The sequence below is a fragment of the Pantherophis guttatus genome, chromosome 6 (assembly GCF_059756535.1).
Source record: "Pantherophis guttatus breed Tessera chromosome 6, ASM5975653v1, whole genome shotgun sequence".
In the NCBI taxonomy this organism is placed as follows: Eukaryota; Metazoa; Chordata; class Lepidosauria; order Squamata; family Colubridae; genus Pantherophis; species Pantherophis guttatus.
Window position 1 is genome coordinate 53335456 of NC_142068.1, and position 15494 is coordinate 53350949.

The window sequence follows — 15494 nt, forward strand, 5'->3', positions numbered from 1 at the left end:
GATCTATTTTCCTGTAATTATTTACCACTGTTAACAAACCTTAATTTTGTTCTCATTTTCTATGCATAATCATAGTCTTTGCCCAAACAGGTTTCTCTTGGAATATCTTCATCCCCTGTGGTAATTGTTGGTTTCTTATTTTCATAATATACACTCAATATTATGTAATAATGTTTTCTTTTTAAAATTTTACAAAAAGCCTTTATTGTTAGTACATATTTACATATTTGCACATATATTGTACAATTATAGTAGCTACTTGATAGTTTAAGGACTTATCAAGTAAAGGGACTTGTCCCTTTTCAAACAACTTTTGGCCCAATATACTTTTCAAATGCACACACACATATATGCACTGATAAAAGTTCCTGAAATTGAATCTTTGGGATCAGGCATGTTGTTTTGGTTTTTGACACAGAAGAGAAGATCTCGGCCCTATGATGACCTTGATGAAATACATGACAGCCAATCAAAGTAGGTGCTATTTTGGGATGTAAAATGATTACAATTCAGTACTAAATAATTTAGTTATTTTCCTTGTCCTACATTTTGCATACAAAATAAAATTGGAAATGTAACTACAGAATAGCATTAGGCATGGGACTGCAACAGTACTAAAACGTTCTCAATGACTCCTAAGAATTCTTAAGAGTTTACATTTCTGCTCTATGAAGATGTATTAATAAGCCGTTTATCATAGCACTGGCAACAGCTATATCCATTAACTTTATAAGAATGTTAAATATTTTGAAATGCTTAAATTAATCAGCGGTTAACAAAGGGAAGGAATATAGAAAAATTCCTTAGTTTATCACCAAATATTCACAAATTCAGTAAAACAGAAATTTTCCACTGTGTTTATGTCATTTGTATAATGAACTGTGGATTATGTAATTTCTGATTTAGTGTTTAGTCAACAATAACAGGCACCCTTTATATCATGGATCAGTTATGAGGACATATTTTCTAAATTATCTATATCGCCAATCTATATATAAACAAAAACCATGTTTCTTTGAAAATATGTTAATGAATTCCAAGAAGGAAAAACTAATGACATAAACATAGATATACAATACAACAAATCTGTTTGTTAAGGTGTTTTTGTTTTAAATTTTGGAAGAAGGCATGTTCAGCACCTCACATCTGGAGAAATCATTGGTAGTATGCTGTATTACTATAATCCAGCTGTCATTACAATATGTGCTTCTCTAGGTTTGTTTTGTATCTTCCAAATATGTAATATATGTTTAATGCTAAAAAAGAAAGTCATCTTTAGCATAGCAATTTTCCTGGAAAAGGAATATTGGGCAGCAGTTCCTAGCAAGGATGGCCAACTGCTGTAGTAGTGGTCCTATATATTTGAAGGACACATTTGGGGGCTGATGTTGTATGCAGGCCAGACAGTGCTATAATGCATTATGGAGCTGTATGTAAGTCTAAGTGTTATTGCTATTGTTAATAATGAAAGATATTTGAACAATTGTTTCACTCTCCATCTGCGCTTCACAGCAAGACAGTACAATTTCCAGTTGTGCAACCTATTCCCTCATTTGCTTCTTTTGTTTTTTCAGTTTTATCTTGACTGGATTGCCAAACAAATCTTGGCAACATTTTCAGAAGTGATTTGCCATTGCTTGCTTTCTAGGGTTTAAAGGAAGACCCTAGCCCAGACTCATCTACCTGGATTCATGCCTGAGGCAGGGCTGAAACTCCCAGTCTCCTGGTTTTTATCCTAGTACCCTAACCACTAGACCATGGTTTTTATCCTGATACCCTAATTACTGGATCCCAACTGAATGTTTACATAAAATTTACATAGGATTCTTGCTGTCCCTCTTTCTCTGGCAATTTTGGTATGCCTTCCAGTTGTATCTGGGCTTATTTGGGGCAGATATGGACAAGGATGTTAAAATAGTGAGGGGAAAAATCTGTTTTGACAGTAGATAATGCCTTATCAGAAGTATTAGACCTTTCCTTATAGTTCTCCATCTGCATTTGAACCAACGGAAAACTAGCAGCATCTTGTCATCCCCATATCAAATCCCAAGTACTACTGGCCTGGTTTATTGTTGGATGGTGCTCTGATTTCACATGTGAGAACATGCCTCATAAAATAAATAGAAAAATTCTCCAGCTTGGTTGTCCTCTCCTCTTCAAATATCCCCCCATTGGGAAACAATCCAGTTGCGTCAGTGACAGAAAAATTGGCCTTTTTTGCTTCTGCACATTATGAACAATGGGAATATTCAACATGGTTGAATATCAACATGGTTCATAATTCTGGCTTGCTTCAAGTTGAATCAGACCTTTTGGTAGATCAATTAAAAGCATGCAAAGCTGGATCAGCACAAAACTTTGAAACATATCCCTTAATGTAGATGTAGATGTAGATGAGAGGTAATTCTCAGTCAGAAACCCAATGAGAGCAAGTCTAACCATTATAAAAATGGAAACAAAACTGGTCCACTCCAAAAGAGGGAGCCATATAGCCTATTATGTAGGGAGGGATGAAAAAAATTACATGTAAAATACTGAGCGTATAATCTTTTTAAATAAGGACTACTTCAATATTTACTTTCATTACTGACATTTTACTTTCAATGTTCTTAAATATTACTAGTTCTCACTTCTTGGATTTTTCTCATGCATTTTCTGAGTGATTTTCTGAAGCTTGACAATCTCAGCAACTTGTTACTCTTGGACAACCCAGCTTCAACTATTCCAAAACCAATTCATACAAACCCTCTTGCCTACTGTTGACCTACTGTTGACTGAATGAAACGGTAATCTCTTAGTCCAGTTTAAATATTAGGTAAATCTGCACCATTCTCTGAAAGATACGCAAATTAATCAACTGATTTACACCAAAAACCAGATAGGAAAAGACCAGCAGTTGCTAGCCACTGCCCAACTTCTGTAAAATTATTTTGCTGTTCAAGTTCCATCCAGTAAAATGAGATAGATCTTCTGATGACTTAAAAAAAAATACACCACACAGTTAGAAGTTAGAAATTTCCTTGAGCCAGATATATACCCCTCAGTGATTTTGGGAAACGGAGGAGAGTTTCAGTATCTCCACAAACTTGTGGACTACATCTGAGGAAAAGTATTTTAAGCCAATTATCAGGGAATCATGGGAGAAAATTCCCAAGCTCTGTTAAATGCAGGTCTGGACAAACATGAAAAAGGAAATACTGTGAAAATCAATTCTCGTGTCAGTGAGACATCAAATACAAGTATATACTTCTGCCTCGGTTCTTGGTTACGGCTCAGACTCCAACTGAAGCATAACAAAAACTTGCTCAATAAAAATAAATATGTGCACTAATTCTTTGGATATAACAATTGTTTTAGTTATTTATTACTCATTTACTTTGCAGTATTTGTTGCCATCTCAATCAGATTGGCTCCTGGCGAAGTTAAAGAAGTCTAAAATTACATTAAAAGCATAATAGTAATAGAAAGAAAAACAGTACATCTTAAGGGCCAAATACTAAGCTACTTTGGTCTGTCCAAACTAACAGCCAATCAAAGTTCTGGAGCAAAGTGCAATGAATTCACTGCTGATAAGACCTGATCCTTTTGAACAAGCATTGTGTTTGGATGGCACATTTAATTAATTATATGGCTGCTCATTTCACATAAAAGACTGGGCAGCTAATTAAAAAAAATTAAAACCCAACATAAACAGCATAAAACAGTAACAGAACATTTATAGATCCTACTCACCCATACTATCAGAGCTGCAGGTGAGATGGCAAAGCGATGTTTTGAATGACTTGCAGGTATGGGCAAGTCTGGTCTCGGAATGAAATCTCTATTTTGTTCTGGACATCAAGAGGGACTGAAATGCAGTGGTTTACAGTATAAGTGGATCAAAGATATGAATAGGAAAAATTCACATTTCTTAAAGGCATCAGCTGAAGTGACCTGTAAAGGTGTAAGGAGAAGGAGAACATCTGGTAAGTATTGCCATGCTGAGCATTGACTAATTAAGGCAGGTAGTGGAAGAAGGTAAGGTGGGCTTCTGCAAAACCAGGACATGGGTGGCATCAGGGTCATATGAGTTAAAACTGATGAGATAGGAAGCAGCACTACTTGACCCAGGGAACTTTCGCAAACACGGGACAGGTGCATTTGGGTTTAAAGTCTGGGAAATGGCTGAGAATCTACTGAGAGAGGGTCAGAAAAATTTGCAGTTTAAATTCTGGATAAGACACACTAAAATATTGCAGTAGGAAGATCTCTTGTATATGTATGAATTATTTCTTGGGTGAAATAAAGCTATCAAGCAGTGTCAAAGTTCATGAAATTGTGTGAACGTGAAACATGAGAAGGTGACTTTAAGGAGCCTTATGCAGAGTGGGAGGATTCTGGGCGGAATTAAGATATGAATTCTAAAAACATGAATAACAGTGTAGGAGAGATACTATGGGATGCGGTGGCTCAGTGGTTAAGATGCTGAACTTGTCAATCGAAAGGTCGGCAGTTCAGCGGTTCGAATCCCTAGTGCCACGTAATGGGGCGAGCTCCCGTTACTCGTCCCAGCTTCTGCCAACCTAGCAGTTTCAATGTATGGCTGTGAAAGTTGGACCATAAGAAAGGCAGAGCGCCGAAGAATCGAGGCCTTTGAACTATGGTGCTGGAGAAGACTCCTGCGAGTCCCTTGAACTGCAAGGCGATCAAACTGATCAAGATGAAACTCAAATACTTTGGCCACCTAATGAGAAGGAAGGACTCACTGAAGAAAAACCTAATGCTAGGAAAGATTGAGGGCAAAAGAAGATGGGGACAACAGAGAATGAGGTGGCTGGATGGAATCACTGAAGCAGTAGGCATGAGCTTAAATGGACTCCAGAGGATGGTAGAGGACAGGAAGGCTTGGAGGAACGTTCATGGGGTCGCGATGGGTCAGACACCACTTCGCAACTAACAACAACAACAACTTCATAATATTTCTTTTCCAAAACAAAACAGTTTTGGCAAGAGAAAGTTGCAAAGGTGTGGGCAAAGGAGACATACTCTGCCTTTTCATTTAAACCTAGATTTTAAAATTATTTTATAAATTCAAACCAAAAAAATAAAGAGGCATTGTCAGTAGTAAACTTTTATTTGTTATGCAAGGGATAATGGGCAAGAGGACATGAATGGGAAACCATCTATTAATGCAGATAGATAGACATATAGCCTGAAGGAGAGACAATAGAAATCAGAGGTTACTTTCATCCTTCCCTTCTCCTTGGTTTTGTCTCATCTCTGGGTCAGTGGGAGGAAAGACACTGAAGCTGTTCCTAATCCCACAGATCAAAGTTCAGATGCTTGGCAACTGACTCATATTTATGATGGTTGCAGTGTCCCCAGTTCACGTGATCGCCTTTTGCAACATTCTGACAAGCAAAGTCAGTGGGGGAAACGTATTCAATTAACAACCATGTAACTAACTTAACAACTGCAGTGATTCACTTAACAACTGTGGCAAGAAAAGTCGTACAATGGGTCAAAACTCATTTAACAAACGTCTCACTTAGCAACAGAAATTTTGGACTCAATTTTTGTGTAAGTCGAGGACTACCTGTACTGAGGATTGTTTCTCCATTGCAGTCACCTTTATGGTCCCCGTGCCAATGTCTTAACCTGCTGCACAATCCCGATTAGCAAATTTGAGCAGGATATCTTATAGAGGGGAAAAAAAGCACTGCCTCTCAGCAGAAGGGAGATAAAGAGAAACTGTTTCAACAGTTATCTTAATATTTGTGACTCATACTTCTCTTTCTATCATGAATGATGGCTGTGTTGCTGGGCCAGTTCAGGACAACCAGAACGTACACAAGCCTGACAAACAGGCTTTGTAGGCTGATAGAGCTGGGTAGTAAAATGCTATCTTATCGAACTGGAGGCAGTATCTGCGTTTTGAAAAAGCCAGTTCTTCCCAGTAATTGTGCAGTCCATCATCTCATAAAGTCCCATTACATTTGTGCCAAGTTCTTGCTATCAAGAGAAAAGCGTGAAAGAATGGAAACATGGTGGGCTTTGCCTATTCCAGCCTAAAATTGCCAACAGGTACCAGTTGCAGTCAATCTTCTGCACTAGTAGTCAATCAGCTGCCTGACAACAGAATTGTCAGAGATACACACTGGATTTTATACATTTTAGAATCGTCTTGACATGTTTCAGTTACATCAGAATGGTGTGGGTTAAGCTGCTTCTGGTATGAGTTGGGGTGATATTAAATACGGGAATTCTAAGAAAATAATAAGGGATTTTTTTCAACGATTAGATATACATAAGGAAAGGTCTATGGATTTGTTTTCTGAGAGTTTCCCTTCTTATGTTATTCATTAAATAAAGTATTTTGATGGATTGTAATAATTGCAATCAAGTAGCCAACTATATCTTCGTACAATTCATGTCTCTCTTGCTTTTGAAACAGTGTTAACATTTTTAAAACGATTGCTATGAGGAAATGAAATAAAAAAGCAAACTAAGTGCCAACCAGGATTTAGTATTATTATTGCACCTGTTCTGTGCCCTGTCAAAATCTCTTTAAAAACAGGGCCATTTCCCGTAATTTCCTCATTAAAACAACTTTCAGTTTTGACAGTAAATGAAAAAAGTTGGGTATTTCCTTATGAGTCATAGTTAGGGGTGTAATTAAGACTGATATAAAAAGACAGCCGCTCTAAATAATCCAATTTTCAATAAATGTCTCAGTGACATGATTGGGCATTGCTGATCTCCAGCATAGCAAACATCCTATCCTGTAAGTATTGCTAAAAATCATAACATTTATTTACAGCTGACATTAATGTGTACAATTTAATTTTATTTTCTTCTTCTGTGTATAGTTGTTAAAGAGCAAAGTGCCTCACTACATTTTATTGTCACGAAATTTGGGTAAAACCCCCTCATAAACACTGTAGATAAAATTTAAAACAGGAATAAAACTTGAAATTTTCCTTCCCCCCCCCTACTTTTGGAAGAGTTTACAAGAGTTTAATTGTGAATGGAAATTCTCTGAAGTTAATAGTACTGCCCTTTTTTAGTATTCCAAATTTGACCATAGCCCTCTTGTAAATTCACAAGTATATACATACATAAGATAATATCCTTTAATTTTAAGGTGTTTTACCATCCCTCAGCCCAATAAAATTTATACAAATGGCACGAATAAAACAAATGACACTAGCTTACTCTAATATTGTTTGGTGTATGCTGTATAAGACTAAGAGTTGGCACTTACTTTGAAAGATTTACCATTTAGAAGAAGACAAACTAACTGTCCAGATTCAAATGTAACTTATGTTTCCTTTAGCTTATCTACAGTCTTATTTTTAAAAAATCATTATTTTGTAAGTAAAACAAACTTTACTTATAATAAACCTTAATAGTAGCAGAATTGCTCAGATCTACAATATTGTAGTTTGAAAATAATTTTTGTACAATGCCTACTACATTATTGTAATAGGAATATAATATTACATAATAATTGGATTACTAGGAGATATGGAGCAACCAAAATTATATTTAGAGTGAAATTAGATTTACACGATGTTGTAAATTTAACATTCCCATAATTTCTAATACAAACTGGATGAATTTTTCTTATATAAGCAATAATATCCTACCATTCTCTATAAAATAATGATTTGCTATTTTTCATGGTGAAATAATGGGTTTTATGAGAAACTTTGTGAAGCAAAGATATAAACTAGATCCTATTTTATTACAATATGATATACTCTATCATAGTATCATTCTCAACTTTTTTGTTAACATGGCTGATGTAGATGCTGCTTCATATGTTATAATCTTCAACATCTACCTAAGGTATCTTAACATCTATGATATTTTCTTCATATTTGTCATGGCAGAATGCATTTTTAGGTAATTATAAACTTGAATAGTTCTATGAGCAAAATCTGGTGTCTGTTTTGATAAGACCTTAAATTGTTTGTTAATTTTTTCATAAATATCTGATAAATATTTTTATCAAGGCAAGTCATCCCCCTCCCCATCTCAGGTTCTGTTTCAATTCTTTAAACAAATATTTGATTGAATTGGAATACTCTTTTAAATAATATATTAAGAGTGGTTTGCATTTTAGTTTTGTCTTCTTTCTTATTGGAGGATAACTACCGATTTCTTGTTTTTGGCTCTTTCAAGTATGCTCTGCTCCACTTATTGAACGATTGAGCACTTCTCCTAGACTTAATGTGTTTCTTGGTTGTTTTTGGTGGGATATCGGCTTAATTAGATAATAAATAGAAATAGGTGTAGAAATAATAAGAACATCATGCCATCTGTGACTGAAGCTATCCCTCCACTCCCAAGAGGCATATACCATCAAAGGTTAATTTTAAAATAGTAGAAAACCAATATTTCGAAGAATATGGAATATATGTCACTTGAATATCTTGAATGTAAAATACAGTTACCCCACAAAGCTGAAACAAAATATTTAGTTTTAAAAGAGCTTTGTAGCCCTGCACCCTCAATCTGTATCTTCCCTGTGCTTATACTGGCTATATTCTAAACCAATTTAAGAAAATCCTGGCCAGACTGAGATATTTTGGCAACAATTTGAAACCTATTCAATCCAGGCAGCAGGCTACAATATCTTCCCACTGGACAATTCACCTGTTACCATTCCTGATCACCACTAATCACTAGTAGCATTGCTTCTTGTAGACAGGTTTCATTGGGCATATGTACATTTATGGGATGCAGTGGCTCAGTGGCTAAGACGCTGAGCTTGTTGATCGAAAGGTCGGCAGTTCAGCGGTTCGAATCCCTAGTGCTATGTAACGGGGTAAGCTACCGTTACTTGTCCTAGCTTCTGCCAACCTAGCAGTTTGAAAGCACGTAAAAAATGCAAGTAGAAAAATGGGGACCACCTTTGGTGGGAAGGTAACAGCATTCCGTGCGCCTTCGTCATTTACTCATGCCAGCCACATGACCATGGAGACATCTTCGGACAGCACTGCCACTTCAACTTTGAAACAGAGAGGAACTCCCTAGAGTCAGGAACGACTAGCACATATGTGCGAGGGGAACCTTTACCTTTACCTTACATTTATGCATGTATACATGCATGTGTAATGGTCTGTGGGAATATCTTTGAAAGTCAGGAGAATGAAGATCCACTGGCTCGGCAATAGTCAGATAAGAGACATCTCAGTCCACAAAGAATGGGCAGACATGGTAAGCATCTCAGAAAAATACTTCTAGTTTCCTGGAAAGTAAAGGCAAGGAGGAAAAGATATCCCCAATTATAAATTTCATTCTAGGTCCTCTTTCTTGTAGGCTGATGTTAATGTAAAATATATTCTTCATATAGCAGAAATGAATAAAGAAGTGATATTTGCTATCAAGATTGTTCCTTTCGATCCTTGCAAACAAAGAATTACGTTATGCACTAGTCACAGATGTGATGAAGAGGAAGAGGAATAGGGTTTTAGTGCAGTGAATGATTAATCTCATGATAAAATAGGGTTTTTAAAAAACTGCAATTTTCTTTAGTTAATTCCTTGTAGAAATGGAACTTTTAGTGAACAGTTGCTGTTCTGAATTTTTTTCTAGAGAAAAACAAGACAAAGTTTACTCCAGTGTAACAACTGTATGTATCCACAAAATTCTCAATTCTAATAAGAAGGAAATTCTTCTTGTCCTGAAACATAACTGGTGTACAGATCACATCTGCCTGGTACTCTTCAGTAAAAGCACTGTGTTTTCTAAATACTTAGAAATGAGAGAAAAAAATTGCACATGAGTTAGCTTCCAATGATTATGGACTATATTTCAAATTTAATACATTGTCCTATTTTTTTTTCTTTTTATCTTGGCACTAGCATTCAAAAGCCATGGTTCATTTCTTCAGACAAATCTAATTTATTTGTAAAATATGATGAATTCTGTTCAGCATAGAAGTTAGAATCGGTTTTGAAAATCTTCATTTTGACTGTAATCCTGCTAGCAAAGTAGCATTTATTAGCAGACTTACTATATTTTTTCTCCCCTTTGCATCTAAACAGGCTTTCCAAAATAGTTTAAACAGATTAAAGGGTCTTTCAGGCAAAAGACAAAAAGGAAAAAAGGGAAGTCCTATTAATAAATAAATCTGTTTGCATAATACTAATGTCCTTTGAATTGTTCATTTTGTTAATATTAATGTTTTTATCTGATGAAAGAAAAGTAGGAATTTCATATATTGCTAAACAGTATTATATATCAGTTCCTAAATCTGTTTTCCTTCTTACAAATCTTGTATCAATGCAATTCTTACAATTCTAATCTTAAGGGACTTTTTGTTGCTTTTTATTATTCTGTTGAAGTTCCAGGATGGTAATTGAATCTCCCAGTATTTTATTTTTTTTGCACAACATTCCAAATAGCAACTGTTCTTACTGGACAAGAAAATTAGAAATAAAATATCACATTCTTATTCTTGGCAAAGACCACATCCTTTGGGGAAAACTGACAACTATATGAGTTTTTTTGTTTGGTTTGGCATATGAAAGCATTTTATTTTATTGCAAGTATATGAGTAACTTACATTTAAATAAGATTGACAAACAATATTGGTTACCATCTGATAATATTTTGTATGGTTATAGTTTCTGTTTGTATTAAATAGATTAATAGGATTAGTGAATTAGTGAATCCTGAAAATAAAAGGTCTGTCTTCTAGAAATCCTTTGATTATGATAGCCTTGAGAAACAGTGAACTTCATCTTTAACATACATTCATTCTTTGTTTATTTTTCAGGTTGAACTAATAATCAAATATGGATTCCACAAGAAGAACTAGTATTGGTACATAAATTCTAAACATGTTTTTGCCTGATTTTTCTTTTCACAGCATTTTTGATACTTGATATTTGTCAATATTTGCCTTGTTCAATGAATGCAGTCAGAACGTTACAAAGTTATAACAATTTGTTATAGCCACCATTCCTACTCTTTTTTCAAGGTGACTTTAATCCACATTTCAAACCTAATCAAGAATTTGGCCATGGACATTCTTAAACCACCTTAGAAACAGATTTTCATACCTAAAGTCTTGCTCCTTCCAATAAGCTATTAGTCAATGAAGCAGAAAATGCCCTTGTCCGTGCTTTATATTTTACCCTTTATATTTATTACACACTTCAGAAATGTGGTCTGGCTGAGTTTGATTCACACTGAGTTGTGCTTATTCATCAAAAAGCAATATGCGTACATTTTTATTTTTACTTGACATTTTTCAAATACTGCTCTGAATTTTCTGTGAATACTAAGCACATTTCAACATGTTTAACCATTTTTATGAACCAAAAGGTCAATTTGCTAGAATTTTGTTAAGAACAAAAAGAAATTCTGCTTGTAACTGTAGTCTGCACTTTCATACAAATCCTTCAGGCTATCTTCTGATTTTCAAGAACTAACGGGCCAGTTCTGACCTTGTTCATGGGTCTTGATGATATGCAATAGTATCATAGTAATCAATAAAATGAATCGTGCAGAGGATGACAGGAGCTTATACAAGAAATGCTTCCTCATTCTTTCATTTGTATCCAGATTCAGATCATGGTATCTACAGCAGCATATATTTTTTTTAACCATTGTCATTGCTTAACTATATTACATTACTCATATTAGGATTAGGTAATACAGTAATGGCACACAATGCAAAAAGGTAATTTGCCATTGTGTGCCAAAAGCAGGGGGACTGCGGGGGGTACGTGCCTGTGCCCAAACCCATAATTATACGCACCTGCCCCCATGCATGCGCGTGCAACCCCCCCACATTCCCACCGCTTTTGGCATGCAATGGCCCGGTAGGCCCGGTAGCCCCATTTTTTGCTCTCCCCAGGTTCCAGAGCCTCTCTACAAGCCTGAGGAGGGCAAAAACAGCCTTCCCCACCCCCCGGAGGCCCTCTGGAGGCCAGAAACGGCTCATTTGCCGACTTCCAGTCCCACCGGAGGTTGGCAAACGGACCATTTCTGGCTTCCAGAGGGCCTCCGGGGGGATGGGAAGGCTGTTTTTGCCCTCCCCACGTTCCTAGACAGGCTCTGGAGCCTGGGGAGCCTGGGGAGAGCAAAAAAACGGGCCTTCCCCGGCCCTCCAGAGACAGGAAACAGCCTGGTTCCCTACTTCTGGTGGGCCCAGAAGGCCCAAAAATTAGCTAGCATGTGCACACCAAAGCTGAGCTCGCGTGCCCAGCAATATGGTTCCACATGCCATAGCTGGCACGCATGCCATAGGTTTGCCATCACAGAGGTAATACATTATCCTTCCAAATATATATTTTTATAAAGTATTTTAATATGGTTTACTACAGTATAAATTTAATGCTTTTTTTTGTTTTGATATATATAATCAATTGGAAATCATACAATAGGCAGTGCTGTGTTTGGAGTGTTCTCACAAACATATATAGACATCATATTATTTCTATTTTCAGAGTATGCAATATTTTGCAAATGCAAGTGTAAACAATAGTGTGGAACACTAATTAAAATGAGGTAAAATAAAAGGAAACCTAATGAAGCTACTTTGCATAAACACCATCTTTTGTATTTTTCTGTATAGTTCTGTTCTGGCAAACAAATTCCTATATGCACTTTGTCATTTCCCCATTTTTAGGAAATATTATACCAAGCTACACAAATTAATTAACTTATTCTAATCTTTTATGATTTATGTATCCTTCATTCTATTTTTCTTGAGCCACATTTTGATCTGTACACTTTGGTCTAGAAAATTCTGGTTGTGGGAATTTTGGAATTTGAAGTTCACACATTTTAAAGATGCTGAGGTTAGAACCTTCTTTTTAATTTTCTCCAAAATTGCTCTTAATTTTCTGGGTCTCTTGTTATATTCTTTGTTTCTTTGTTCCAATATACACTTTGCTTATCGCCCATCTTCTAGGAAGTATTTGCAATGTAGTGACATATTCAGGATCTTTTGTAGCTGTTCGTTTTTTTAAAAAATACAGAATGCCATTCCTTATTTATTGCACTTACTATTTTGTTTCATATATGTTTAAAACAGGTGGACAGTAAGTGAGAAAAAGAGAGATGGCTTGATGATACTTCAGGGCCAAAATTTGGCTGCCCAGCATTTAGCATTAGTATTTGTGTAGGAATGGCAATCTCTTTTTATAAAACATAAGCTTTTGTTTTTCTTTCTTAGGAAATTGTGACTGCAGTGTCTACAAGCATGGTTTCTTCATAAAATCACCACCACCTCACCTTTTTAATAATCAGGTACAGTTAGGAAAATGATAGCTTTGTTATCATCATCATCAAAATACATTCCTCATGTGTTGATTTTCTACTATATGTATGAACTTGATTTTTCCCCTTTCTGTAGGTTTCCTGGAAAAAGAGATATTTTATTCTTTCTCATTCTGCCCAAAATGGTTACATCTTGACCTATCATAAAGGCCAGCAAATAAAGGGCCACATTGAAATCAATGAGTAAGTATTTGAACAAGTGTGCCATAGGTTATTTTAACTGAATTATTAGTGAAATACAACACTTCTGATGCTTAAATAATAAATGTTGCTGCAATTTTCCCTGGTCTACATTATATGATATGTGGATGCACCTTCCCTGTGTCACAGTTCCCTGATCCCCAATTCTTTATAGTCCTAACCCTGTTCCACAAATATTTAAAAATCTAGTTCTTCCATAACCGCCAGCACAAGATGAAACAGTCCCTGATACTGAATCTCTGTTTAATAAGCTTGGCTAGGTTTTGTTTTATTCTGTAGGATCATTATCATCATTTTTATTCCTAACATCTAAGTTACTTTTATTTGTTGTTTAATTGAGGCAGCATATAATAACTAAGTAAATATTAGAGATGAAATTGGAAGGGAAAAGCCAAATAACACTTTTCATGATTAAAATAAATGGGTGTTATAGAGCTGCTATGAGTTTAGTCGCTTACTGACTGTGTGTATTTGTGAAAAGAGATTATATATGATTATGCATAAAGGGCTCCTTTTTGTGAAGGCACAATCCTGATTCTATAATCACTGTATCTGACCACAAGCAAAGAGTGATGAACTATTTAATGTTTGCCTGGGTTTTGTAGCATGGGTATGATAGCTCTACTGATTGCTTAGGAACTTCTTGGGGCAGGAATTTTCTATACCAGATATAAGTTACAGACTTTCTTCTCATATCTAAGAAGAATTTATAATATTTGTTTACCTATTTTATAATTATTTGACAGGGCTTCAAAAATAGAAATTGGCATAGGTGACTTTGAGAAAATGTCTGTTGTGAAAAAGATGTTCAAGTGTCAGTCCACTGAAGTGATGAGTATCAGTACAGAGAATAGAATATTTTACCTTATCGGAAGAGATAGGTAAGTTCATAATTCTTTTATGGGCCATGGTCTTAATTTGTTATAATGTTGGAAAACAAGAACACCCAAACTTTAAAAATGGATTCTCAGACTAAAACATTTTTGGGGTATGACTTTGTGTTTAAACACATCCAATGAAGGAGGTATTTTACAAACTTGATACCTGCATGTATTATGAAATTGCTCTTATTGATGTATTTTCTAGCGTTCAAATGTAATCTGCCTCCCTATAATTTCAGACCATTATTCTGAATTCTGCAGTTTGCATAGAAGAGAGATATTAACTGCGGTGGGCATAGTTCAATAATGTTTATGACAAAGTTAGATTTTCCAGATTTGTAGCTAGAGCTGTAAAAGAGAAGAGCAAACTATGGAGAACACTCACTCACAGTTATGGGAAGCGCGAGGGAGGGAGGGAGGGGAGGGGACGGAAGGGAAAGGAAGAAAAAAGAAAGAGAAAGAAAGAAAGAAAGAAAGAAAGAAAGAAAGAAAGAAAGAAAGAAAGAAAGAAAGAAAGAAAGAAAGATCTTTTTCATAATTAGGGATTATTCTAAGAGGAAATAGAGGAAATTCTATGATGAGAAGAGAAACATGAGCTAATTCTTAAATGAAATCAATTCTAGTGAAATATTTTGCATGGCTCCTTTGAAAACTATCAAAGTTCGGACTTGCACTGCTTTTTCGCTATGGGAGAAAAAAAAGTTATACTTTAAAAAAAATGCAACCGTATTATGTTTAGTTTCCAGAAAAAATGCCCATTTAGAAGAATAGGTTTGCCCTTATGACTGCAACATTTACTTAACAACCATGGATTTGTTTCATTACTGTGGTGATTCACTTAACAGAATTAATAAAATTGGTCATAAAATTGGTTGTTTTACAATTTTGACTTACGATTCTGGCTGTAAATTGTAAATTGTAAATTAACATGCATAGGATTCATTTGAAAAGCATAACTTATTTTGCCATTGTTAGTCTGATATCAATTTTTATTAACAGGAACTGTCTGAGGTTAACATACAGCCCACCGTCAAAATATCATCTTTCCTCTCTATCATTCTACATAAAAAACACCACTGGAATCATTGAGCAAATAGAGGAAGGCTAAAAACTGAGCTCAACCTATGCTCA

At 35.5% G+C, this 15494-nt stretch overlaps 1 protein-coding gene across 2 annotated transcripts in view; it reads left to right on the plus strand.

Moving 5' to 3' along the window:
• Positions 1-14: 14 nt before the first annotated feature.
• Positions 15-15494, plus strand: part of PLEKHS1 (pleckstrin homology domain containing S1) — a 32086-nt gene continuing 16606 nt past the window's right edge. The window contains exons 1-6 of one of the 2 annotated variants that reach the window (XM_034440161.3): positions 15-120; positions 419-474; positions 10769-10815; positions 13178-13251; positions 13358-13464; positions 14229-14363. In XM_034440161.3, the coding sequence (XP_034296052.2) occupies positions 10788-10815; positions 13178-13251; positions 13358-13464; positions 14229-14363 (344 nt within the window). In that variant the 5' untranslated portion in view covers positions 15-120; positions 419-474; positions 10769-10787. Of the gene's footprint in view, positions 121-418; positions 475-6711; positions 6764-10768; positions 10816-13177; positions 13252-13357; positions 13465-14228; positions 14364-15494 lie in introns of those variants that run through there. The other variant, XM_034440160.3, reaches the window with a different exon arrangement.